The sequence below is a fragment of the Adelges cooleyi genome, unplaced genomic scaffold (assembly GCF_023614345.1).
Source record: "Adelges cooleyi isolate 19-005CV unplaced genomic scaffold, UGA_ACOO_1.1 ACOO_flye_CR_arks_rails_tigmint_CR_PRNA_1, whole genome shotgun sequence".
Classification (NCBI taxonomy): domain Eukaryota; kingdom Metazoa; phylum Arthropoda; class Insecta; order Hemiptera; family Adelgidae; genus Adelges; species Adelges cooleyi.
The window spans coordinates 939,014-965,748 of record NW_026095751.1 but is presented as its reverse complement, the minus strand read 5'-3'; the positions used below and the strand labels follow the sequence as shown (position 1 = coordinate 965,748).

The window sequence follows — 26,735 nt, the reverse complement described above, 5'->3', positions numbered from 1 at the left end:
CACGATCAATTGAGACAGAGTTTTGCTGAACGACAGAGCCCGGCATGGAGAGTGGAGACAGCGATCGATGATATTCACGGAAAATTGCTGTGTAGTTATGTGTTTAATTGCATTCATTACATGAATATCATCAAACCTCTGTTGGTCACAGCAGGTAAGGACGCGTTTACGAGTCCAAATACTGGTAAGATTGACAACGGCTTTTTATTTGATCTCGACGTTCATGATATGTTAAACGTTTTATACAATTTCGGTAAGATCGGTTCTGTTGAACCCTTGTGGCTCGTGTACATGTATTTGTATACATTGTGCAATTTTAACCGGCTACCTGAAAACCGTGAATTAAACGAACGGAGACGAATCCGTTTGTTGCGAGACCACGAAACAGTTTCTACCCGACTAGCACAATTCACTGAACTACAATGCAATCATGAAGATAAAAACGTTTATGACGACCAAAACGTTGATTCTGTATATTTTAATGCTCTGGCAGAAATTCGTGCTGAACCTGGAATGACGCCAAAGTTTATAGAAAACTTTATAAAATTCAAGAACACGATTCGTGAGAGAATCGACAAAATAACTGCGAGTATGGTGATCGACGATTGTAGATCTTATATGATGATTGTTCGTTTATCGTTACGACCTGCAACCAATGAACCGATTTTTTTCAAAGGTTTATTGACACACATTGCAGGAGTCGATAAAGTGGAACAAGACCGTACATACGATCTGATAAATCGTACGTGCTCCATAAATCGTGAAGTCGAATCTTTCGAGGCACAGATCAATGAACTTTTCGAATGTCACCGTAGGTTTATGAACGTTATGAAATATGCTTTGTTGTACAACTTGTGGGTTTACGTGCGTGAAATCGCCGCTCGCTTACCATCTAAATACTCAGATAAACAACCGGTTGATAATGACATCACGAACCGGTTATTCGGCGAAAAATGGACGACGGAAAACTCTGCTATCCTTATGATAGAGGACTACAACAGACTAATATTTAACGATTTTAATAAAATTGTACGGATTTTAAATTTGAAGGGAGATGGAGAATTGAATGTTATTGCTGAAATGTTCCAATCGTCATCGTCTGCACAGACGTTAACCGATTTAGAAAAAATCAAAGAAGTCGAAGAAAATATTTTGGGCCAACTGAAAAATGTCAACAATTTGAATTTTAGTTTTAATTTTCCTGAATGTTACTTTTCTCCGACTAAATTTGACAACAAATATTATGAAAAGAGGTATGCGGTGTTAGCAGGGAAGTTACCGAGTTATGGCTATTCACAGTCTGTGACACTTGTGAGTCAATTAAGTTTCATGTTATTCAGTAAGTATGTAGAAAGTGATTTTAGTCAATACGACTTTGATGTTATCGCTTCATTTGATCGGTTTTCCGGAAAATGAGAATCTCTATTAATTTGTTTATTATCATAAAATAGTGGTATATTATTTTTTCTGTTTATTATTACAAACTGTTGTTTATCATTTTTTCTGTTTAACTTTTGCTTCATATATTTAAACTGTAAAATGTAATGTTAATTTAAAATGTGTGTATGGTCACTAAATAATGTTACTACATCAAATCAATAAAGGGTGTTAAAAATATAACATATTGTTGTTTACTATTTGAACTGATTGATATTTATAGCTTTTAAGTTCGGTATGATTTTTCCCAAAGGATATCCAAATAGCAAAATTGGAGTGAGTCATATTGGATCGACTAGACTTATGTTTATTGTATAGAGCTTTCATTAAATGCCCTTGCCAATTTTTTCAATTATTTTAAGAAACCTGAAAAATACAAGGTGTGTTTGATTATGTTATGTCGCAATAACATATTGTGGCTGATTTTTATTTTTTGTATCTAACCGTTTATCTTAATAAGATTATAAAGACATGTAAAAATTCGTAATTTTTATTAATTTTTTTCCCTCCTGTTTACCCTGTTGTGAATAGAAATATTTTTAAGGCCTAAGTTTATTCAAGTAGAATACTACTTCTTTTATACGTATACATAATAATTTTACCGATTAAAAAATGAATGCACCACATGAGTTAATTGTCAATTGTAATTATCATGATTATAACATTACCAGACTCAAAATGGTAGCCACCTACAGGAGACATTTTTTAATACTTAACTCATACACAATGCGCGTTTCATGTATTTAGTTCATTGGTGCATCCTTAAGATTTTATGATTTTCTAATAATCGCCTACCATTTACTTGTAACTGTTCTTCAATTTATGTTCCGTTTATTTCGATGCTATTTGAACATTAGCAAGTAAAATTTTATTTTTTTTATAATATGTTATATTTGTAGGCATCTGAAACTGGTACGTATTAACTTATTTTTTTTTTTTTAAGTAAAATAATATCATATTGTTGTTTATATTATTCAATAAATGTATGCTTGATACTGCAGTTATGTTCTATGGTCGTTTTTTCACGGTCAAGAATTTTTTGCTTGTGTTCTGTTTATTAGTATTTTAAATTTTGGTTTGACTTGTTTATTTTTTCATTAAACACAGCCTCGAACGAATTACTCGCATTTTCGTTCATATTGCTTTTACATTGTACTCTTTTGGTATTAAATATCGACAGCTTGATTCGATACGAATTACTAATGGGTTTTCCGGAGATCAGAAGGAGGGGGGGCTTAGTATGCTAACGATCTTAAAAAATAAAATTAGTTGTACATTTATTTTTATTTTAACAAGTCTATTACTAAAAGATAAATGTAGGTATTTTGAAAAGCACTAATTTTAAGTTTAAAGGGTTTTAGTATCACAACCTCTCCCCTATTTCCTTATATCTGCCAATGATCCCAAGGAAGTAGGTATTGAGAATCAATTTGGTTAAATTGTCTAACCTCTATTAGGTACTAATGAGTGATATAGAGTACACCACTTTTGAAAAATTACACTTTAGAAGGTAAAAAAAGATAATAAAAACCATTGCTTTTTAGAACAGATTTTTATTTTTTGTTTTTAATTTTGACGTTAGTGTGTTATTAGGTGTAACATCACGCTCATTCTAACTATTTTAAAGTAAACCCTTATTTAGTTGGCGCATGCGCAATATCAATCTTTTAATTCCGAAATAAACCCCATATTTTTCGATTTTTACAACAAAAATTAAAAATGTACAGTTTGGTAACCAAGTTTGTGGGTACTCCATTATACCAATAGTACATGAAATATTGTTTTTAAAAAGATTCTTAGTTTATTGAATCTTACTATTTGTATATAATCGTCAGGCCTCATGCGATATGTTTCGTTTTTTATATTTGTATAGTATATCCAACAAGGTATACTCCATCACCAAAAATAAAACAGTACAGTAAGGTAAAGACAGCTTAATAAGGATGGAGCACAGTGGGGCCGAAAAAATTACAGGACAGTGATAAAATCACTTTTAAATGTACGCTTCGATGCGTTTCTATGGATAGTAAGTTCAAACTTGTATAATGCAAACCATTTACAGTATAAACCAGCACAGTAAGAAAGTATTAAAGTGCAGAGTCCACAAGTCACAGAAAAGCGTTTATTTGATGGTGATTTTATCACTTTCAGTTATTTTAATTCCTGTAGAACTGTGACCTACCCGTCCCCACTATACTTTTTAAATTATTTCCAGTTATAATAATAGATAAAGACTATTTTTTTAACGTTAAAATACAATTCTTTAACGTAATATTTAGTTGATTTTTTCAAATTAAAATATAAACAATAATACGAATTTTATACCAATAGATCGGCATAGACTAAAATTTAATACAAATTATTTTATGCAAAACATTAAAAAAATATTCTCGTCACTGTGATGAAAATATGTAGCCATGCAGAAAAAAAGAAACCACCTGTTAGCCACCTATGTAAACTAACAAAGGTACACTGCAAAATATATTTAGATTTTAATGTTTCGGTCGATTTGAGTCCATGGACAAAAGTCAAGAAAATCACATCAATACAGTTAATAAAGCTGATCATTTAAAAGTTTGATAATCTTAATAATTTATGTAAGTAACACTATTAACTTAAAGAGTTTTGCAAATTGTTATTTGAATAAAATTGTATTGGAATAAAATGTTTTTGATATCTTTATTACACAATTTTCTTAAATAAAAAGTTATTTGAATAAAAAATTGTCTTCCTATATTAAATGGTTTTATATATTTTTTTAAATTAGAATATACTAGATGTATACGAAATAATATTTTTTAAACAAATTCAAATTATTAATTTATTCGAATACATTTTTATTCGAAATTTTTTAAATAATTATTTTTTTTAATTTCTTGAATAAAAGTACTTCAATAATATGATGAATATTGAGTTAAGTTTGTTTCAAATGATGCAACATTGCAAATAATTAAGGCAAAGTTAAAAATCAGTTTTTTTTTAAATGCGTAGCTTAGATATAGAGTTATATTTTATTTTTTGCGATTTAAATAAATATTACTGTCCAAATTTTTTTATTCTTCATATCTTTAATAATGTATAAAGTAAAAATAAAATCATAGAAGTGTATTTACAATAAAATACATGTTTGAAAAATAAATGGTAATTTCAGTTTATTACACCGTATATTTATTTAGGAGTGTTGTAAAAAAATTACTCAGTCCTACTCAAAAGCTTAAATGACTTTCTCATATTTGTTTAAGTGTCAATTAACGACGTTCAATTATAATTTTTTTTACCAAAACATAGATATAAATAACTAATACTATCTTTAAATTTGTTTTTTTTGCAGATAAAAATGAAACTCTTTTGGTTTTTAGTATCATGTGTCTTTGTAAATGTTTTAACAGATGAACTAAGTAACTTTTTTGTTTTCATGCTTATGTATTTAATTTAGATAACAAATGACAGAAATTCAGTATTTTCCATTATTATTTTTATTCGAGTACTTACCTACTTACGGTAGTAGAATAATTAAAAAAAAAATTAATATTTCTTTTTTTTCCAGCGGATTATAAAAGATCCGTCTCAGTTACAAGTCAGTTAAGTGTGTATTTTATAAAAAAAACGTTTTCATAAATATTTTTTTAAATTATGTATTACAGACAACCACTTATACCTTGCTAATGAAATGACTGTCACTGTCGCACGAACTGGTTTGGTGGAAAGTAACATATATTTAAAACTAATTCACTAATACATTTATGTTTTGTTATGTTTGGCTGACAGTCGAGCTATTTATAAATTAAAAATTATAATTTCTAAAAATATTTCAGAAAGGTGCACGAGGTATATAGAATCAATTTTCTAAACACTGTCTGATTTGTTAAATATATAAATGTCAAATCATTTATATTTATATTTAGTAGTAGTATAGAGGTTTTATAATTTAGTTCACTTGGCTTTAGGCAGTGACTACTCAATCGAATAGGGGGAGTAGCGGTAGGGTATATTGTCAATACAAAATATATGGTGTAAGCAAGTGTTTACTCTGATACTTATTTAGAGTTTGTTTAAAAATGTTTTTTTTTATTTCAGATGCATTGGAGCATGTTATTGAAAAAATTGTTAAGAATGATAATTTTAATTTAGGTAGTAATAATTATAAATGAATATAATAAATAAAGATAATACAAATGTTTTTCCTACCTAATTCATCTTGTAGTTTATAGTAGAATAGAAAATGAAATCTGTGAACATTAATTTATGTATGTAATGTTAATTTTAGAAATTATGAATAATATGTTCGCTGTACCGGGTAATATTTTCAAAGAATAAAATAGAATTAATTCCATACAGTTGTTTGATATTCGTAGAGTACGCACGCATTTATGTATTATTTTCAGACTTCTTCTATAGTAGAAGCTTTCCTGGTAACTACAAATGTATATACCATATTTGAAGGGTACTGGGAAAAAAACCAGCAAAGTCACTTTTTTCTAATCTAAGAAAAACACGTTTAAATAATGCTAAAATATGTTTTAAAATGTTAAAGAAATACTTAAAACTTTTGAAAATATCGTGTATTTTTGTTTATAATCGTGCTTTAAAGTAAAGAACAGATTCGTTTTATATCAAAACGAATTTTATAACGAAAAATTGCCATTTTTAAAAAGTGACTTTGCTGGTTTTTTCCCTGTACCGTTCGCTTACAGTAGTTTATACAAATTAATTTTATTCTATACATATTATAGAGGATAATCATAATATTAATACAATATTTATAAATGTATATATATATGGTTTGAATCACAAGAAATAAATAATTACAATTTATTTTATGTAAACTTACAGTTTGCGAAGGTATCCAGACAATGTTACGAAGGGAAATACATCATCACCTAGGTAAATAAAAAATTTACAACTGATAATATATCGCTTCATGTTTATTGAATAAGCCTCTATAAACCATTCGAAATATAATTTCAACATAAATCGAAACGTTGCTTTTAGAAATAATTTAATATGAATACTAAATTTTGTAATAATTAATCATAGTTTAAGAGTAACTGTACAGTTAATGTAAAAAAATGTTTTTTATTGACTGTGTAATAAATTGACTATTGATATATTTGTTACAGGTGTTATTTTTCCTAATGATCCAGACCCAAGTAATTAATAACTTTTTTATAATTGATATTAGCCGTTAAGGCTTGTTTAGAATACACATTTGTGTTTGTATAAAAAGTCAAACAATTATTTTGATAATATAAACTTTTAGTTAGAGAGATAGAGAGATAGTGGGTCTTCATGAAACTACCATTCGGTTACCTTTAAACCTCAATCAAAAGAAAAAAATGTATTATTTATATACAAATAAAATGTATAAATATTTTTTGCATTAAGGTCGTATATCTAATTGCAAATAATCTATGAACGCAATCCGTCCTTTGGATACATTTTTTTAAATAGGTTAAATATTACAAAAATGTAGAGTTCCAAATGTCTGATAAATTATTTTTACAAAATGTACATACAATTAAAATATCAAAATGTACTATTTAGAAAGAAGAGCTGCACATTATTCGAATACAAATGTTTTTAACTAATCATCTAGTTGAATAATTATATAAATGAAAATGAGTGCACGGTATCGACGGTCTTCAACTGATGTCAAACGAGAAAATAATGATTAACCAAACCCTCGCAATCATGTAGCTTTGGTTCGTTAGGGATGGGAAAATACAATAGAAAATGTGTGCATTGGAGATGAGAATGCTTAAAGAAAATTAACGTAGAAGGAAGAAGAGGATGCAACTGAGAATGTGATGAGGACTACTGGTGTAAAAAGCCTGTCGTGAAAAGCGACTATTGCAACGTCGAGCCGAACGATAATAAATGGTATACCATCTGGTCCAGAACTTTGGCTTTTTCTGCCTTGGAGTGTTTTATATAGTTCTTGTAGTGTTGCATTGTTGAGTAGATGTGCTGGGTCTTTTCAGTTACCTAGGGAATGGTGAGTAGGTCTGCTGTTTTATTATTTTTTATTTTTTCCCATATTTCCCTGCGGTTGAATTTATATTTAAGGTAGATGTAAAGTCATGGCATGATTTGGTTTTGTTACTTGTCTGGGTTTTGCCTAGGTTTGTTTTAATTGTATGTTGTCTTGCATTGTATATGTTTTTTGGTATATGTGGTTTTGTTGATGCTCTTTTGCTGCTTTATCTGCTGTTTCATTTTGTGGGATGTTAGTACGAGAGGGTACCCAAAGTAGGATCATTTAAGTTAATTGAGAAAACATAGAGGATTGTCATTGTTTGGTTATTTTTGATTATTTTTTTGTTAAAGTTTAGTGAGAAAGCTAGTTCAGTTACATATAGCTATGGCCTCCGCTAAAAAGATGTTAATGAAACTGTTCATTTTATATTGACTTATATTTTCATTATTTACAATGGCTATTCCTACTCCGGTTTCGGATTGTGATGCATCAGTATAGATCTGTTGATAACCGAGAAGCAAGGATTGAATGATGTTATTAACCTTGTTTAGAGAAGTTTTCTGATCTGTGTTGGGTTTTTTAAACTCCGTTAATTTTGTATTGCCTCTTGATTGAAGGTCTATTTTCCAATATAGATAGTTTGAGGTTTTTATGCGAATTGTATCTATCATTAGAAGCTGGACTACTTTACTGGTTTTATGAAGCGTTGTAATAGAGTTAGCGGTGTATTTAATTTTGTTTTGTTACTTGTCTGCATTTTGCCTAGGTTTGTTTTAATTGTATGTTGTCTTGCACTGTATACATTTTTCGGTATCAAATTAAAGCTTACTTGTAGTCTTTTATTGCTACTGCACAGTCATTATTCCGCCAGGGTACTGCCTAATTAAGTGTTTTTCATATCGAATTGAAATTTCAGCGGCTTTATTGATCATGTTGTAAATTTGTTGATAATTTCATTGATATAATCTGGATTGATGCTTATTGGGATATTTCCTAGGCAATTGTCTATATAGTTTCCAATTTGGGTTGTTCAAATTCCATTTTTAGTTGTTGTTTGGCCACCGCTATTATGAATTAATGATATTCCATTCTATATTGAGGCTGAGCTGGGTATTGGGCTATAGTCAGATCTATGACTGAAAAGGAGTCGTTTGCTGCGTTATAATGTATGGGTTCATTGTTGTTAAGAATAAATTATCGTCTTCTAGTATTTTTTCTTCTATTTTACCTCATGTTCCGGTAGATTTGCAACCCCAAAGGATGTTGCATTTATTGAAGTCTTCTAGGATGATGAAAGGGTGTGGAAGTGGGCTTATTAAGATTCTAAGGTTGTTAAAGTTTAGAGGAGAGCTATCTGGTGCAAAAATATTACACATTTTTTGTTAGAGGTGTATTAAAGTGGTTTTATTTCTTTTGGCGATGAAGTTTGTAATTTTTCACTGTAGATATCAGACTTAATAAGTGCGGATACTCCCCCGCTAGCTTTCCGGTGGATTGAACGGATGTTGTGATAGTGATTGAAGCTGGTTTCTTGAAAACCTATTGCGATAGAATTGGTTTGTGTTATTAATATTTTTATATTAATGAATCTTTTGAAATAACTTAGATCGTGGAACTATAATAATGGAACCATTGGATTAAGTGGTTCACCATTTTAATTTGTGATGACTATAGTATAGTCTGTATGGATGGGTTGTGTGTTGAAGTTTTCTAATGAATAATTTTTTTTTTTTTTAGGGGTTTTCTTCAATATCTGGATTCTGACTGAGTAGTGTGTTGATCAAGATCTGCGTGGTTGCTGCCTGGTTGATTGGTGTATTTAATTGGGAGAAAGTCGTATTGTAGGGAGTTTCTGAGTTACTTCGGTTTCGTTAGTGTATAGATTTGTTTAGCGAATTCTTTTCAGTGAGTAGATGTATGACCCGGTTTTTTACATGTAAAACAAGTAAGGGCGATAACCAGTTTCGGATAACTACTTTTGAAGTAATTGATATTACAAGTTTAGGGCAGAAGAAAGGTGGAGTGTAGTATTTTTTTTATTTGGGCGCATTTTTCAACCGCACTTCCTCTCCAATCATAACTTTTAAATTGAGATCACATTGTATAAAAACAATATAAAAAATATAATTTTAATTTCTCATTAAACCCTATGAGATATTGAGGGTTTCACAATAAGTGGATCACTGTATATATATATATATTTAAACACCGTCATTCAATAAATTTACAGATTTTGAATCATATACTTTGATAGTACTAGCCGCACAAAGAAGAACTGTTACTCTGGAAGCTTTAAAACGAATGTGGAACCGGTCAATAGGTAAATATTAATATAGAGTAAATAGAAATAAAAATAATATGAAGATAAATAAAGAGTGTAATGTAATCATGATACACTATGATTACAGAACAGTTAGAATGAGCCCAGAACCCTTACCTCATATTCTTTTTATATCCTATACCAGGACCGCACGTGTGTCACTATACAAAGACAGCTTTGTTACTGCACCCTTTTTTCTAGACTACCTATGATGTATTTCAGGAAACACTGGAGTATCATTTTAGGTACACGATGACCGGTTAAAATAAATATTAATTATTATTCTAACATATACTTTAGAGACATTATTATCTTATATATTACTGTATTTATATCATTCTTACAAGCGATAACACATAATGAAAATAGCTGCTCAAAAACACGCCATGCACTTTCTATTGTAATATTATTTTCAAGTAACGTAGATGTTTATTTTTTAGTTAGAAATTATATATATAGTGTTCATGTGGGGTGTCGTTTCATTGCGGTCTTCATCAGTACAAAGTACCCTACACACTTGTCAAAAAATGTTGAGGACGTTGGTGATCAGTGTACCATATCGCATGTAGTACCAAATAGTTGGCAAATAACTAAAACATTTAGAAAATTTAAGTGGACCGGATGGAAAGAAGTCATCGGCGATGACATGGATGATTTTCGACCACTCCAACCAGAACCAGTTGTAACTCATTTACAATGAAAATGTATAAATTTTTGTTTTATTTAAATAATATTTACATTTTGCACTTATATACCTTATACCACTTATATCACTTATACTTGTTAATTTACAATTTAATGTAATTCACAATAAACAGTTCACGATTATAATGAAATATGTTGCTTATGTGTTGATTTAAACAATTGCTTAATATTTTTAACATATTTTACAGATCGATTTAAAGTATTTTTAAAAACAAAAATTATCTATTTTCTGGTTAATTTAACGAAAACAATATGAACTCGTCGGCACATCCAATACGAATAAAATGATTTACAATACGTGCATAGATATTACATACCACTGATCTGAGATCTTTCTCTCAAGATCTATTCTTTGCTGCCTAATATATTCACTGTATCCAAGTTAATATCTGTACTGTGTTCATAAAACATAAATAAACTAACCATTTGTTATTCAGAAACTAATATCGGGGTTCACTTAAAACGTAACAAATAAGTTGTTTTGCTTAGTAATTTGTATGGATATTACTTTTTTCATAAAAAAAACGTTATGTTAAGGTTTCAAAGTATGAGAAGTTATGAGAAGTAATTAACAAAATACAATGATTTTTTTTAAAACATTTAATATAATAGACGTGCTCATAGCAATTAAATATATTATAGTAACCCCGATGTAGGAAAATTATCTACAGTGTGATTGTAACTTTACATGTATCTTAGCATATAGGATGAGTGGGCGGTAACTCAAAACAAAAAGGACAACAAATTATGACCTTTCTGAATTGGACGTAAAACAGACTTGACCGTAATGTAGACACCACTAGTTTGATTAGCTGACTTTTTTGGGAGGGGATTTGAACCTTTTCCTTTTTTTCTGAGTTTCTCTTTCCCATCAACCACATAACTCCTAAGTGAGTACATTTTATAATCATATTGTATGCTTCATTGCGAAACTGGAAAAGTGTTAAAGAATACAAATTAAAGAAAAGTGTTGCTCATGAAAGTAGGAGTGAAGTGTGGTGATCTAAAAATCAAAGAAATAGCAGATTTTGATACAATGGAGAAATAAATACTTTGATATCACTATTTTGAAGAGCTGACTTTTTTGGGAGGGGGTTTTCAAAGGATGTTATTTTAAAAATTTAATATGATTAGCACAATAGGTAAAATAGAAATTAAATTTAAAATGTGTACACAATACATTTGTACAGAAAATGAAATGTTGGTATAGAAATTATATCAGCTATATAAATTATATCAAATATAAATTGTTATAGAACAAAAGTAGTATTGGTAGATCTTCTAAAACTTTTGCGAGTAAGACGGCTAGTTAAGTTGCCGTAAAGAGTTTTAAAAATGAATGATTAAAAAATACTTTTTTTTAATTAACAAAAAAAATAGTACAGACATTTGTATTTTTAAAAGACACTTTTTACTTTTAAAAGAAGTATTATTACGAATATGTTTTACTAAAAACATCATATTTTACATGGTTTTAGCTACTTAGTTAATCACTGGTTGATTGGAGTACATTTTTTCGTATCCATTTTTCCGCTGGAAATTTTTCCGCAAACATAATTTCCAAATGATCATTATTCTGAAATTGTGCAAAAATTTAAACGAAAAAACTTTTCTGTCGTTACCGTGTCAACGTAAATTAATAAACAGTCCAAACCTTTCATTCAGGCTACAGTCTATGAGGAGGTAACAGGTTTAAAATTAAGTAGTTTAAAGCTTCAGTCTACTATCCTACGGCAGGTCACAGAGTGTTTTGGCACTCGCTCGCTACGCTCGATCGGCGCCGTCGCTTCGCTCCGCTAACTAAAAATATCCTAGGTTTGTAAGCTACAGTCTAGGGGGAGGTCACAGGTTTAAAGATAAGTCCAATAATTTGTGTTGTAAAAACATATGATGATCGCAAACATAAATTAAAATGGTTCATACGAGGAACATGCTGAAGATGGCACACAAGTCTAATATTTGAGAAACTTGGCTCATAATATCTGCTTATAACTGTAATATACGTTATACAAAAATACAAAATAATTTATAAATGATACCAGAATAGAAATTCATGTTTTTTTTTGCTGGACAAATTTGCGGGATCTTGTCTATGCGGAAAAATGTCCTGCGGAAAAACGTCCTTTATATCAGTGGTTTAATTTTAAAACATTTTGTTAACATTTTTCCTTATAGCAAGTATTTTCTAATATAACCAAAGAGGTTCACCTGAAACAGATATGTAAAACTATTATTTAGATTCATTTAAATTAAATAGGATAACTAAAAACTTATTATTATGTGTATGTTTAAGACAAATACACATGTTTTATTGTTGTATTGCAAATCTGGAATTAATCAATGGATTTTGTGCACTTCTACTTTCTGCTCATACGGGTGCCATTGTTATGCCATTTGTCTATGCTATTACAAAGTGTTCTGTTACATGACAATAGTAATAAATGATAAACTCATGAAATTTAAAAAATCAAAATATGTCTGTTTAAAATAATAATATGTACTTTATAGTGAAAGTATCAGGTAATACTTACTTTTATAACATTTGTTCAGGTTTTACAATCAATATCTCATGGATTTGTATTAAATTAAACTGTGTACTTATTAATGTAAATTTTTAATCGTTAATTAACAATAATCAACATAGCAAACTGTTAATATCACCAAAACGCTTAATACACATGAATAACACACAGAACCATATAAAAAAGACTTATTTTATTTTTTATAGTTGACAGAGAGCTAAGTGTAATAACTTGGAGAACTATCAACTACTTATATATTCTCCTTTTTTAACATTGAGCATATACAAAAAGTGATGGCCTTACATCACTATTTGTACATTAAATTCAGAACAACAGGTATTAGATGAATAGATACAGAACTTCCAGATATACAGCAAAAAATTTACAAAACGAGAGTTGACGATATTTTCATGAGTTTTTAGTGTATACCAATTGTATTATATCTAAAAAAAGATCCGTACTGTAATTTTATAATGGAAAATGTGTACATTTTTGGGTCATTTTTCTCGAATATTCAATAGAAAGATGTAAATATATGCATTATCAGTTTTTTTGAAATAGAAAGACATAATATAAATATATAAAAAGTGTACCTACAATCTTGGACGTTGAATTGTACTACTTTTTTAAAAAGTTGAAATGATAGAACTTATAAGAAAATAACGATTCGATCAGCTTGTTAAACTAACTGCTTTAAAGTGATTTCGTTTTTCCTCGTAAGCTCCTTGTACTAAATGCAGAGCCGTATATGGGGTCTAGTAGACTCCTAGGCTAAACCTGCGATGTGGGCACTACTGGTGTGTATGCAATACCCTACAATAAAAGCAGGATCTACAGACCCTCTACAGAAACATCTTAAAAGCTAAACTGTAATCATCCAACTTTATAGTGCTTAGTCACTTTTTGGATTTTTTCATTACCTATAAAAAAAAGTTTACCTTATAGATATTATAATTACACAGGTTATAGGTACATGTTAGAAAATTAGTTGGCATATTAAAAATGTCTAATAGATCCGTTCCCCTTAATGTTGCGGACATAACGTTATATTTGTTATTATCTTTATAATTATAAATCTAACACCAATAAACAATATTATACATTTTTACTATATTTTTAAAAATAATTTTGTTGAAGATCAATTTCAGAAACAAATTCGTGGGTAGCGGGAGACTAACACGAATTGTGAACAAAAACAAGTCGTTTATATCATAACGTAGTAATATTTTGTACAATAAGTTTTTTAATATATTCTGCAATCGTAGCCTGCAGTTATGTACTCTTTGCATTATAAGAAAAACATGTTTTTGCATCTAAATGTTTAAACAACAACAGAAGTTTATCCCTACGCTAGATTAATGTAAATAAGTAAACATATAGAACAAAACAATCCAGCTTAAAGTTAGAAAAATGTATTCAGGCAACTCTGCATAATACGTTTAAATTTTACTGTTTCGGTTGACATAATATCAAGCATTGTAAGTACGCCTTTAATTTGTTGTTATTAGAGTGTTTTGGGTTTTAGACAAGCGGTAACAATTAAAAGCTAGGCCAAAGTCATTAAAGTACAAGTAGATAATATACCAGAAATTATTAAAAAAATATATGACATATTCATACATCTTTATGTATTTTTTATGATCCGTCTATAAATAACGTTGAAACTAAAAATGTTTAAATGTCAAAAACTGTTAAATGTTAATGTAAATACATCAATCGTATCCTTTTAATATCGAATTCCTATATATAATCTATAAATATTATACTCCACGTCCCGGCCAACGAGAAATGTAAAGGTATTTTCATAGCACACTATCGTTTTTTATCATTTTCGGAGAAACCTCCATTTAAATAAGGAAATTGCCGATTGATAAATTACAATACATCTTTTGATGTACTTAAAAAAATAAAATAAAATTTTTTTTTAAGTAAATATAAAAAACATAATTTTAAAACTTATAATTTATTCCCTATTAAAGCTAATACAATGTATAAGACTATAAAAAAAAGTTCAAAGGCCGGTTTTAGAAAAAAACATTTTTTTCTTGTAGAATTAACTCTTGTTATTCTTTTTGTATGGTTTTTAGAACAAAGTCCAATATAAGTTAAAAATATACAAAAAAAAAAACAAAACCCACATCTAAATTTTGAAATTATCGGCTATTTTTAAAAATAATGTGATTTGCTTTTTTAAAAAAATGCTCAACATTTAGAGAAATACATCTTTTAAAGTTTTGTACTTCAGTGGTTTAAAAACTATGGTGTATCTTATCTACGCAATCAAGCTGATAACTAAATGGTATCTGAGTCTAACAAAAAATGATTTAATGTTTATGAATATGTTTGCAGACAAAAATGAGCCTTTTACGTATGTTAATATCGTTTACTTTGGTAAATGTTTTGGTAGCCAAAGATTTAGGTGATTATTACATTTTTACACTACACGAGGTAGTTATAGGCTTTTGAAAAAAATCAACATTTAACTTTTTTTTTTTTTTACAGATGAAAATAAAATATATAAAAATGAGGTTTACGTAACAAGTAAGTAAACATTTTTTTAATATGGATATGTTTTTGGGCTGTGGGTCGTTCTGAAATTCGTGTTACGATTTCGTGTAATGGACATTAAGATGTATCGGACAAATGATTTTATAGACATAAAGTTCGAAATTATTTATTGAACAATAAATATGGGTATATATATATATATATATATATATATACACACACTTCACGCACAGGACCCTAGTACTATTTTTTTTAAATTTTAAACAAATATAGTCCGTTCTTAACATTTTAGGCAAATTTAGTTTTTATTAAGTTAAGCTGTTCTGACGGTATGCGTCTTATATAAATTAGCGTACGCTACAGCTGCTGAGCAATGCATAGCAAACTTAACATAGGACCCCGGTACTTTGAAAGTGCGACAGAGGTGGCCGTCAATTTGCAATGTGTATTAATTTTACTTCATACAAATAAAATCATTACGGTTATACGGACCCGTAATGCTAAAACATATCAATGATTCAATGTTTTTCCGTGGAGTTTTAAATAAAATAATTATTAAGTCTTGTAGTATGTATGTATACAATTAATTCCAGACGAATACATCCTGTGTGCCGCTATATCAGGTAAAATATATTTAAATAATAAAACATAATTTTTTTGATTTGTTTTTCTCATTATCATACGACTTAAATTAAATATTACTGATTATATAACATGTTCAAATTAAAAATGAATGAGGTGTGAACATTTTGTGTAAACAATAAATTTGTGTGAGTCAAACCATTCATATTGATACTCCAAAAATGAATTTATAATTTACTATAGACAATGACAATTTCCCCGAGATGATTATAGTTATGTGAGGTGGTAACCGCTTGAAGCACGGTAACTCTTATACCAAAAACCCATTATATTAATTGCGATTTTATTTTAAATCTTTTTTTTTATTTCTATTGAAAGCAATAAAATGCATTAGATTATACGTGTATTTAGAAGATTTGTAAATGAGAGAAGAAATAGAAATTTTGAAAAATAATAACATGTGTTAGACTAGAACTTACTCCTAATAACTTTTTAAAATATTAAAATTTTTTTTTTAATTAAATATTATTTTAATCAATTTTTTAACCTAACCATCTATAAACACAAGCATTGTAAAAGTACTTTCCAGCTTTTTTATAGCCTATTTTTGTTTATTTTAGGTGACTTAACAACAGTTATTAAAAACATTGTTCTTGGAAAATATACGATGGGTAATCATAATTATATAGTAAATAAAATAAAAATAATGATTAAGTATGCTCGAAGACAAATTTTTTTATACGATTTTGTAAAATCTTAAATCTTAAAATATGTATTAAAATCTATATAAAATCTTTTTATCCAACAACGCTAATGTTTCTTATATTATCCTCACCTATTCATTATATTTTTTACTACTCGAAGCATCTGCTTCAATTCGACCATTTCATTACCATCAATCGTCTCCTCTCCGTTTACTTTAGTAAATCCAACAATATTTTTCTCTGATGAAATGCAACGTCATTAAATAATACATTTTTTTTCGTTAATTTTAGTGGAAATAGCATTAATGTTGGTAGTACCGGGTAATAATTTCTTTAACATATTATGGAAACACCTTCACAAATATTTGTTATTCATTAAGTTTAAAATGATTAAATTTTAATTTCAGAAACAGAAATGGACGTAGTCAAAAATCATAGTAAATTTTTAGTTATTAGGGATTTATAAGAGTTGAGAATAATTATAGACTTTAATGTTGATTTCTATCATAAGGGTAAAATTTATTTTGTTTTGAATTTTAGAAAAGAGACAGTCCCCGAAAGATTTTTTTTCAAAAATTAAGACTAATATCGGTAAATATTGAGTTTAACTTTTTTATACTAACAAATATTAAATTGTATTGGTCTATATTTCTTAATAAAAATGATAAATATTTGAATGAAATTCAAAGTCTATATATGGTTTGCTTGAGATTTCGTTAATTGTTCAAAAAGTTGGTTAAATTGTTAAATTTTTCAATTATAGTATTACTGCTTTACAGAGTAATTCATGAAGCATAAGAAAATAATTTTCTCTTAAAATAGTTGCAAATTTTAAGGTTTTATCTTTGGTGATAGGTACTTTAGATTATGTTGTTTTACATCATTGGACAATATCCAAATTTGTAACTATTCTTATTTTTCTCTGGAGCTCTACAACTTTTAAAATGAAAATCATAACGTACATATTTATTTGACTATTTAAATTAAGAATAATTTCCCGAATATTTTGACTTATCGATAACCAGATAAAGTTAATTCTTTTAAAGTTTTCAAAGGATAAAATTTCGGACGGGAGGTGAAGTTTGGTAGAGTAATACTTGTTATAAAAATTAATCTACACTCCACCTTTCCTTCCGTCTTAAATATTAAACTTGAATTACATTAAAAGAAATTTTATGAAACTGGTCATCCATAAGTCAAAATTTTCAGCAATTCATTCTTAACTAAATTAGTCAATTAAATAAAACATGTTACCATTTAAGTTACGAAATTGTACAGAGCTCTAGGAAATTCCAAAAAAGTTAAATTTTTAGTGATTTCATAATATTGTAAGATAACAAAAACAATTTTTTTTAAAAAAGCTACCTTACATAATTGCAATTATATTAAGATATTTCGATTGCCTTATCCTTAATCACCCTGCAGACAAATAAAAACTATATTTTTTAACAATATCATTTTTTGATATTCTGTATTTTGATTATAGCGAGAAGAACACCTGCAACAAAAATAGGTAATAGCAATCATACATACATTTTTTGGACGTAAAGCTAGTAAAATAGCTCAACTATATTGTTGATTTTTTTTATAAAGCATGATGCTCATTAAAATGTATTATGGAAATCTTTTCGCATAAAAATTTGATATTTATTAGGTACAAAATATTTTAATTTAATTTCAGCAACACAAGACAACGTAGCCATAGAGCATGGTAAATTTTTAGTAGTTAATAATTATTCGTTTACAGTGTATTAAAAAATAAAATTAACACGGAGTAAATAAAACGGGTATATTAAATTCAAATTTTGTTTTTTTTTTTAAATTTCAGAAGCAAAAGAAGTCGTAGTCTTAGAAAATGGTAAATGTTTAGTAGATAATTATACTTATATATTATAATACGAACCAACATATAATTACATATTTGTTTTTATTGTAAAAAATTTTATACATTTCAACTTATTTTGTTTCGCATTTTAGGAAAGTTATGGTGCCAGTTACAAGTGCAACTAAAAATAGAAGCTGTAATAGGTAAATACAAATTTAAACTATTTTATACGAATAATTATTTTAATTTAGTTATGATGCGGAGCTGAACAGGTATTATGCAATGATGAACCCTGCACACTACCCAACTTTTTTCAGATTCGCATCGTATGGTTTGATTGTAATGAAATAGCATTCAGAGTTAATAGTTGCTTTGATCCAACTACGCTGACATCTTTTCTACTGATTTATACTGTACTTGGTTTTGACTGAACTGGTTTATACTGAGCTGGGTTTTAATTTACGGTTTGGACTATGCTGGGTTATATCATTTTATATATATAAAAATAAAAACAATGAATGTTCAATTGAAATTCAAAGTCTTAATCGTATACGTTTTTGGCTTGAGGCCTCGATGATCGTTTGAAACTTAGTTAAAATCATTTATTTAAACGTGGCTACTAGAAGTTTTGACATTATTTTACGTTAATTAATTTGTCAAAATATTCTCAATTGTTGAATTACTGTTATAGATGACTTTATTTAACTGTATAATTATTTAACATTTTATATTTTGGTTATAGATAGAGTTCCTAAAGTAAACGAAGGTAATCACAATCATATATACATTTTTCGTAGGTATGCCATGGTAGATGCAATGTACAAATTCAACACTATGGGGGAAAGAACTGAACTGTGCGGTAGGCCGTTGGGTTGTCTACTTTTCCTGTTAGTCTTCTTGTCAAGGCCCATTACAAATTGTAAAACTGAGAATACTGTTTAAAAGATTGGAATGAGTTTTGCACGAAAACCCTTATAAAAACTTGACTTGCTGGTCGGCTCCCTATACCATGTCATGAAACACTATGAATGTTGTTGCGTTATTTTCTCTATTCATAGAATTCTTTTAAAAACGTGTTCAGGAACAAAACTTAGTCAGAGAAGTAACGTATTTGTCTGAAACCTTGTCACTCAATGGAGATTCGAACAATAATGATAGGCATATTGTGATTGTGCACGGGACTTCCAAGGAGTTTGCAGCATATGCTGAGAACGGCAATGGGTATACAGTTGCTAGAAGGTCGTTTCCGATTAGTAGTGATTGTTCTAGTTATTTTGAAGATACAGATTAGCTCCTCTGTATTCATAATTTTGTTTAAGAATTACGAGTCTCACTAACTACATTAAAAAAAAGGAAATATAGGAAAAGTTTCCAGGGAAAGAGTTTATAACATTAATTTAGGATAGCAATCATATATTGGCTATGCAATAATAATATTAAAATACTCTAAATTCTTTAAAAATTTGAAACATTAGTGAAAAATAGGTACTAAAACTGGGTTATACAATCATTTGCAAAAGTAGGTCTTTATTATATAATGAAATTTTATCACGTACAACGAATTACTTATTATCATATTTGTTATATTATGAAGACCTTTCAAGACAATGTACTCTGACTACTTTGGGAAGTGCGAGAAGACTTTTAACTGGTGCAGCTGTAGAAGAATTAATCAATGCAACTCTAATGAGTAAATATTTTTATAATTACCTTTTCATATTTGTATCCATTTTTTCATAAGAATTTTACTAATTTTATTGACTTATTCAATTGTAAAATTTTAATAAGAAACATAATACATAAAAAAATATTCACAGGCATTCATTCTTACCGCAAATGTAAACAATTCGTTTATTTTTTAATAATAGTAGTAGATATCTCACAACAAAAGTATTTGACAAGACTCTTTTCCTAACATACATTTGTTGTTGGACTCTTCGTTTCCATGTCAATTAATTTTAACCAATTTTATTCATATCAATAACCTTTAATATGTAATGATAAAAGTAGAAGTTTGTACATATATATAGTATTTAGTCACCACCAACTGTGGTTTTTCTTATAATACACAATATTTACATTCAATTATATTGTTGTGTTGTATAACATCAATTACACATTAATATAGTTTTTAGTTTAAATTACGAGTAAGTCACAAAAATTAAGAAAAGTGGCATTTAATAAGTCTAATTTGGAATTTTTCAATTTATTAAGGTGAAGTCAATGAATTCAAGATGGCTTTCTCAGATTTTCCCAAAATCTGTCGTTTATTAGGATTGGACACAAGTTTTAGGAACTTACTTACAAATTTACCATTTATAGTGTCTGCTGATGTTAGTGATGAAACTTGTATTCTAAAAGCTCTAGACCAAAGTGAAACCAAATACAGATACATTCATGATGAAATTTGGCAATTTAAACCTAACGGGTTTGCTGATAAAAGATATCCTATTAAAATTTAGAGCTAATATGGCCATACTAAAATATTTTTTTAAGTGTTGTTATTTTAAAATGAAAAATATCTAAGTAATTCTTTATAAGTATTATTTAAAAATATTTATTCAGAATGTAACATTTTTTTTAAGTTGTTGTCTATTGTCATTGTTTCTCTGTTGAACATATATTTTTTGTGATAGAATTAATTTCACATGATATTGAAATCAAGATAAAATAAATTACTTTTAAAATAGACTGCATGTTGTAATACTTACTTCTGTTTGTTATTTTACTTTTGTAATTATTTCATTACTAAGTTATTTTTACTATTTACTATTTCACTCAAAATATAAATATATTAACTTATTATATTATATGTTATTCTATTATCTGTACTGTTTGTCTTATGGGTATAATATTAAGTATATTAAGTACAGTATCAGCTGTTGTGCAGTTAACACGTGTAACAACTCTGTAGCACTGTACGTATGTATTGCAGGCTGTTTGTGTCTTGTCACAATCGTGGTGATAGGTTTTTAGATATTTAATAGAATAACTTCAGAGTAAATCACAAACATTTAATTTAATATACTTATAAAACATGTACAACGACAAACAGTTAATAGCATAAGTTCAGTATGCTTCAAAAATATGATGATTAAGACAATTAAAAGGCGCTTAATACTTCAAAAGAAGATGATAGGTAGAAACTTCAAGTGTAGTGTGTCGTGGTCCCAGCACATCTGCCCTGCTATGACTCAAGTTCTCCCTTATATGCTGGTCCGCTCGTTGAATGGCCGTGGGAATCCTCGCAATTATCGAAAGTCCGCGCGTGGATGACCTCGCTCGTCCATGACATCCGCTTATGTCAACGGTGGAGGAAGGGTAGAGGCATGAGAGTGCAGCCTTCGCATGGTCGAAATTGGCTAGCTTCGACGTGAGATTCGCACGGTAGTTGCCAAAAACGTTAAGTTCCTTTTAGTGGTTGGCCTCGTTGTTGAGGTCAATTGTGAACAGAATTACAAGTTGTCTGCTTTCGCAAGATGCTGTAATGACCTTTTGGGTCTGATGTGAAATCGGCACGTGTGGTACATTCATATTTAGCAATATTTAACAATGAGAAGTTATATAATATAATATATAGATATATGTATATGTTAGTCCTGATAAGTTGTACAATGTAATGAATATATATATGTATCTATTAGCCCTGATAAGGGTGGGTCCGTTACACAATTACTAACGATAGTCGTCCAGCCTATTTCTCTATATATATATATATGTATTTGTTAGCCCTGATAAGGGTGGGTCCGTAACAATCTATAACCAAAACAATTATTAATTACGATGATATTAAATAATTTCCATCACATCATTCTCGCAGAAAATTTTAGAAAAACCCAAGAAGAAGCTAATATCTTTTTAAAGTTATAAGCTTTTTGAACACTTTGATGTTAATATTGTTAAGTTTTTCCTTAATAGTTATAATTAATATTATATTGGCTATGTCTGAGTTATCTATATATAAATATATATATATATACATATAAACTAAGAAGTCCTGCCTGATTCATAATCAACGCAAAGCCTAAACTATTATAGCTATCGACTTGAAATTTTCAGGGTATGTTTGTATTATAGTCTTGGCATGTAATAAGAAAAGGTTCTGATTTCCGAATTATTTTTTTTTTTTGAAATGGAGTTGAAATGGGCAAAAAATAAAATTTAAGTAGCTGAATGTATTTTATATTTATGTAACTGTACATGTACCTACTACTTAAAAATGCGATTTATAAAATAATAAATTTATTGACAATGTATTTAGAGTGATTTAACTCTCTCTAAGTATTCATTCACATCTAAATGTTTTTTACATTATGTTAATTTTTTTATATTTAATGAACTTCTCCAAAAAACTGCTGTAAATAGCTTCTCTGAATTAAATACTAGCTACGCCTGTTATATTTTATAAAGTTTGTTTTGATCTCCATCAAACCCTTTAGGCCTATCAGTTACTATTTTAGAATACTAAAATAATACTTCTTTAATCAACCACTTAATATGCTGTACTGGTTTCTGATATAACTAAAAAATATTATTTTTATCAGCCAAATTCAATTTGTAATGCTTGTAAGCAAGCGATAGAAACTTCCCCATTTCCAACGGCCCATTAAAAACTTAACTAAATTGAATTAACTAAAAAACTAAAACTAAATAGATTTTTTTTAAATCAATACATTTTTTATTTTAATAAAATATTTACAATAAGTAAATTAGGTAGCTATTTAAAGAAACAAAAGATTGCAAAACTGTCAGTGAATAACATGAATAAGTAATCTCAAAGTTGAGACACAAAATAAGATAAAAATTAAAAATTAATTTTAGTAGTTCTTGAGCCAGTTCTGGGCCAGTTTGTTTCAAGTCGTCTTAGAGACCGGAATGGAGTGAAACATTTTGAACATACCAAAAGGCCCTTTGGGATTATTCAGAGGCATACGGATTGAAAAGCCCGAATGGTTTTGCCGATCACCAGATAATAATACCATAAGTTCCTATTGGGTTCAAAAGGGGAGTGTAAAGAAGCAGCTCTTTTTTTATTGGTATTTTTGAGTGTAGAAGACGTCGAAGCACATCTAGTCGATAGCTGAGTGCTTCGCGTTTTTCTTTTACATGTGGACACCAGGTTAGGAGCTCGTTAAATATTAAGTCTAAATATTTGATTTGAGTGCATTGGGAAATGGTAGTTTAATTTAAGGACACAGTTTGGCGCGAACTGATTTTATTCCGTTTAATTTTATTTTACAATTTTTTAGCCGGGTTTCTAGTGAGTCCAGATAGATAATATATGATATCGTATATGTAGCGTCAGAGCGAGAGTTGTGGAAAAACATATTCTGGCTGGCCACAATCACATTGGTATTGGGTTGGCTTAAATAAGATTTATGTAAGAACAGTTCAGAGTACGAAAATTAATCCTATATATTTTAACTTTTCAACACGTTATCGTGTGCTAAATTCCAGGTTTGTAAAATTGTTTTTGCGGTTGTGTATTGATTTAGAAAAGTGTTTTTGTGTGGGCTCTTACTCATGTGTTGTTCACTTCGATACGAACCCGAGAAAATAAAAACGCCAAAAACAATGATAAATAATTCTGTTTTTACACCCAATACTTCAACTGGAAACCTAAATTTGGGCCTCTGGTTGAAGAGTTCTGCACACGTTGGAAAAAATCGTTCTAGATAGAATAAAAAAAAAATATCATAGGTATATTCTTTAAATATTTATTAGGTATATCACAGATATCCAGTGAAAAAACAAGTTTTGTATAAATATGTATGGTGTTATCAGCATTTTGAGAAATAGGCTGGACGACTATCGTTAGTAATTGTGTAACGGACCCACCCTTATCAGGGCTAATAGATACATATATATATTTATTACATTGTACAACTTATCAGGACTAACATATACATATATCTATATATTATATTATATAACTTCTCATTGTTAAATATTGCTAAATATGAATGTACCACACGTGCCGATTTCACATCAGACCCAAAAGGTCATTACAGCATCTTGCGAAAGCAGACAACTTGTAATTCTGTTCACAGTTGACCTCAACAACGAGGCCAACCACTAAAAGGAACTTAACGTTTTTGGCAACTACCGTGCAAATCTCACGTCGAAGCTAGCCAATTTCGACCATGCGAAGGCTGCACTCTCATGCCTCTACCCTTCCTCCACCGTTGACATAAGCGGATGTCATGGACGAGCGAGGTCATCCACGCGCGGACTTTCGATAATTGCGAGGATTCCCACGGCCATTCAACGAGCGGACCAGCATATAAGGGAGAACTTGAGTCATAGCAGGGCAGATGTGCTGGACCACGACACACTACACTTGAAGTTTCTTCTACCTATCATCTTCTTTTGAAGTCTTAAGCGGCTTATAATTGTCTTAATCATCATATTTATGAAGCATACTGAACTTATGCTATTAACTGTTTGACGTTGTACATGTTTTATAAGTATATTAAATTAAATGTTTGTGATTTACTCTGAAGTTATTCTATTAAATATCTAAAAACCTATCACCACGATTGTGACAAGACTCAAACAGCCTGCAATACATACGTACAGGGCTACAGGGTTGTTACAAATGTTAAAAACACTTTTTAATATCATACGGTTCAAAAGTTATTGCTATTTGAAGTTCATGTTAGTGCTCTATTCAAAAATATTTTTAAGTATGTACAAGTCAGATAATTTGATGTGATTTTTATTAAATGTGTAATTTAATATCTGAACTATGAATTAAAAAAAAAAAGCCACAACTAAATTGAATTCAAAGCTTTAATTGTCATTTGGAAATTTGTTTAAAAGAACACTATTTTTTGGAGACGCTAATTGTGCGTTTCAATGCTTTAATTACACAACGAAAGACAGTCGGTTCGGAACTTTTTCCTATAGGAGTTCGTACAGGTAATAAGTAATAATGACTGGCGACCGAGCGCAGGGCCGGCCCCATTGTCCGCTATCACAATACTATTTCAAATAATGGTTATTACTTATCAAATAGGTATGAATGTTTCTAAACTGACGGAGGGCCGCCGGTTTTTTTTTTTACCTGCTGTGTGTAATGAAAATTATAACTGATAAGTGATTAGTATAATAACAGCTGACGTGTGCGCGGCGATTTCGCATAACCATGTAGGTAATCACCTATTAGGTAGGTAAATTCATGGCCAACCCGACTTATTGACGATTTGCAATCTGCGATAAACACAATTTTCCGGAAATTAAAGAAAAACTGTAGTGCCAAATTTGTTTTCCGTTTAATATGTTGTGGATACATATGAGATCTAACTACTGGCAAATTTTCAACTTAAAGGTCCTAAAATTACGGCTAAAAAAACAAAATAATTGAAATAAAGAAAAAAATTCTAGCTTTTCTATTGGAAACTGTTTAAATTCCACACAAATTTGGAATTAATTTCATTTGTTAATTGTTAAATCTTAAAATTGCGCCAAACAAGTTTTAAAAACATTCAGCCTTTTTCCCAGGAGGAGGGAGGGTTGTTGAAATTTCGGGGTTTTCCGTGTGTAATTTTATATTTTGTGGTTGCAAAATCGGCTGAAAAATGCTCTTTTAGTATAATATCCTTCCTTTAAAAATTTAGTGATATATAATTTTACCATTTAAGTTACATAAGTTTATAGAAAAATAATTAGTTTTGGAGGGGGGTAAAACAAAAAAAAAACAAAATGGTGAAAAATTTAAATCACATTATTTAAAAATAATATACAATAGTTCACGATATGATCATCCTGTATTCAATTAATAAAAAAATATATATATAATTTTAAATCGCTTCGTAATAATTATCACGTATTATAGATTACATTTTGATAATTAAGCGCTGACTCATATTATATTAAATTAACTTTTAAGCAAAGCATATATTTTGTTTTGAAAAATAGTGGGATTAATTAATCTTTTTTCTTTGTTTTTAGTTTTATAAATTAAAATTATACTTAAAGTATAGGTTACCAAGGTATACTGTATTGTGTAAATCTATTTGATCTATGAAAATTGCTTTTATATGTATTCAAACAGAAAAATATTATGCAGGGACAAAAAATACTGTGGAATATTGAAAATAACAATTCGCATAAAGTTATAAAAACTAATAGTACTGACCTACATGGAACAAAA

At 29.1% G+C, this 26,735-nt stretch overlaps 1 protein-coding gene across 1 annotated transcript in view; it reads left to right on the top strand.

The window, feature by feature from the left end:
- The window catches only part of LOC126835236 (uncharacterized), a 65,112-nt gene extending 54,542 nt beyond the window's left edge, over window positions 1-10,570 (top strand). The window contains exons 7-11 of the mRNA XM_050567690.1: window positions 5,823-5,849; window positions 6,271-6,321; window positions 6,558-6,587; window positions 9,645-9,734; window positions 10,175-10,570. Of these exons, the coding sequence (XP_050423647.1) occupies window positions 5,823-5,849; window positions 6,271-6,321; window positions 6,558-6,587; window positions 9,645-9,734; window positions 10,175-10,434 (458 nt within the window). The 3' untranslated portion in view covers window positions 10,435-10,570. The remainder of the gene's footprint in view (window positions 1-5,822; window positions 5,850-6,270; window positions 6,322-6,557; window positions 6,588-9,644; window positions 9,735-10,174) is intronic.
- The last annotated feature ends 16,165 nt before the right edge of the window (window positions 10,571-26,735 follow it).